Genomic DNA, 285 nt, shown 5'->3' with positions numbered 1-285 from the left:
CCCCTTGGCACCACCCTGGGGATCTCCATCCTTATGGGGTGCAGAGTGCCATCAGCCCAGGGGCGACACACCAGTGACACTGCTCTCCATCCCCAGCACACCCACCGGGAATAGCCTCAGCGCCGCCGAACTCACCTGTGGGATGATCTTGTCTTTGGCCAGGTGAGCGCAGGGCAGGACTGGGAGACAGGCACAGGCCCCGCTGCCCCTGCCCCTGGGCTGACTGCAGCCTCCCTTTTCCGCAGATCCCGCAGGCAGGTGCATCCATCGAGGAGGGCACGGGGG

The 285-nt window shown here is 66.0% G+C and overlaps 1 protein-coding gene across 1 annotated transcript in view; it reads left to right on the top strand.

The window, feature by feature from the left end:
- Nucleotides 1-96: 96 nt before the first annotated feature.
- The window catches only part of PHGDH (phosphoglycerate dehydrogenase), a gene marked incomplete at its 5' end in the record, with an annotated part of 2,863 nt that continues 2,674 nt past the window's right edge, over nt 97-285 (top strand). Inside the window, 2 exon segments of the mRNA XM_010024053.1 lie at nt 97-166; nt 246-278. Coding sequence (XP_010022355.1) covers nt 97-166; nt 246-278 — 103 coding nt within the window.

The sequence above is a fragment of the Nestor notabilis genome, unplaced genomic scaffold (genome assembly GCF_000696875.1).
Source record: "Nestor notabilis isolate BGI_N333 unplaced genomic scaffold, ASM69687v1 scaffold14221, whole genome shotgun sequence".
Lineage (NCBI taxonomy): Eukaryota > Metazoa > Chordata > Aves > Psittaciformes > Psittacidae > Nestor > Nestor notabilis.
This window is presented reverse-complemented; position numbering and strand designations above follow the sequence as displayed.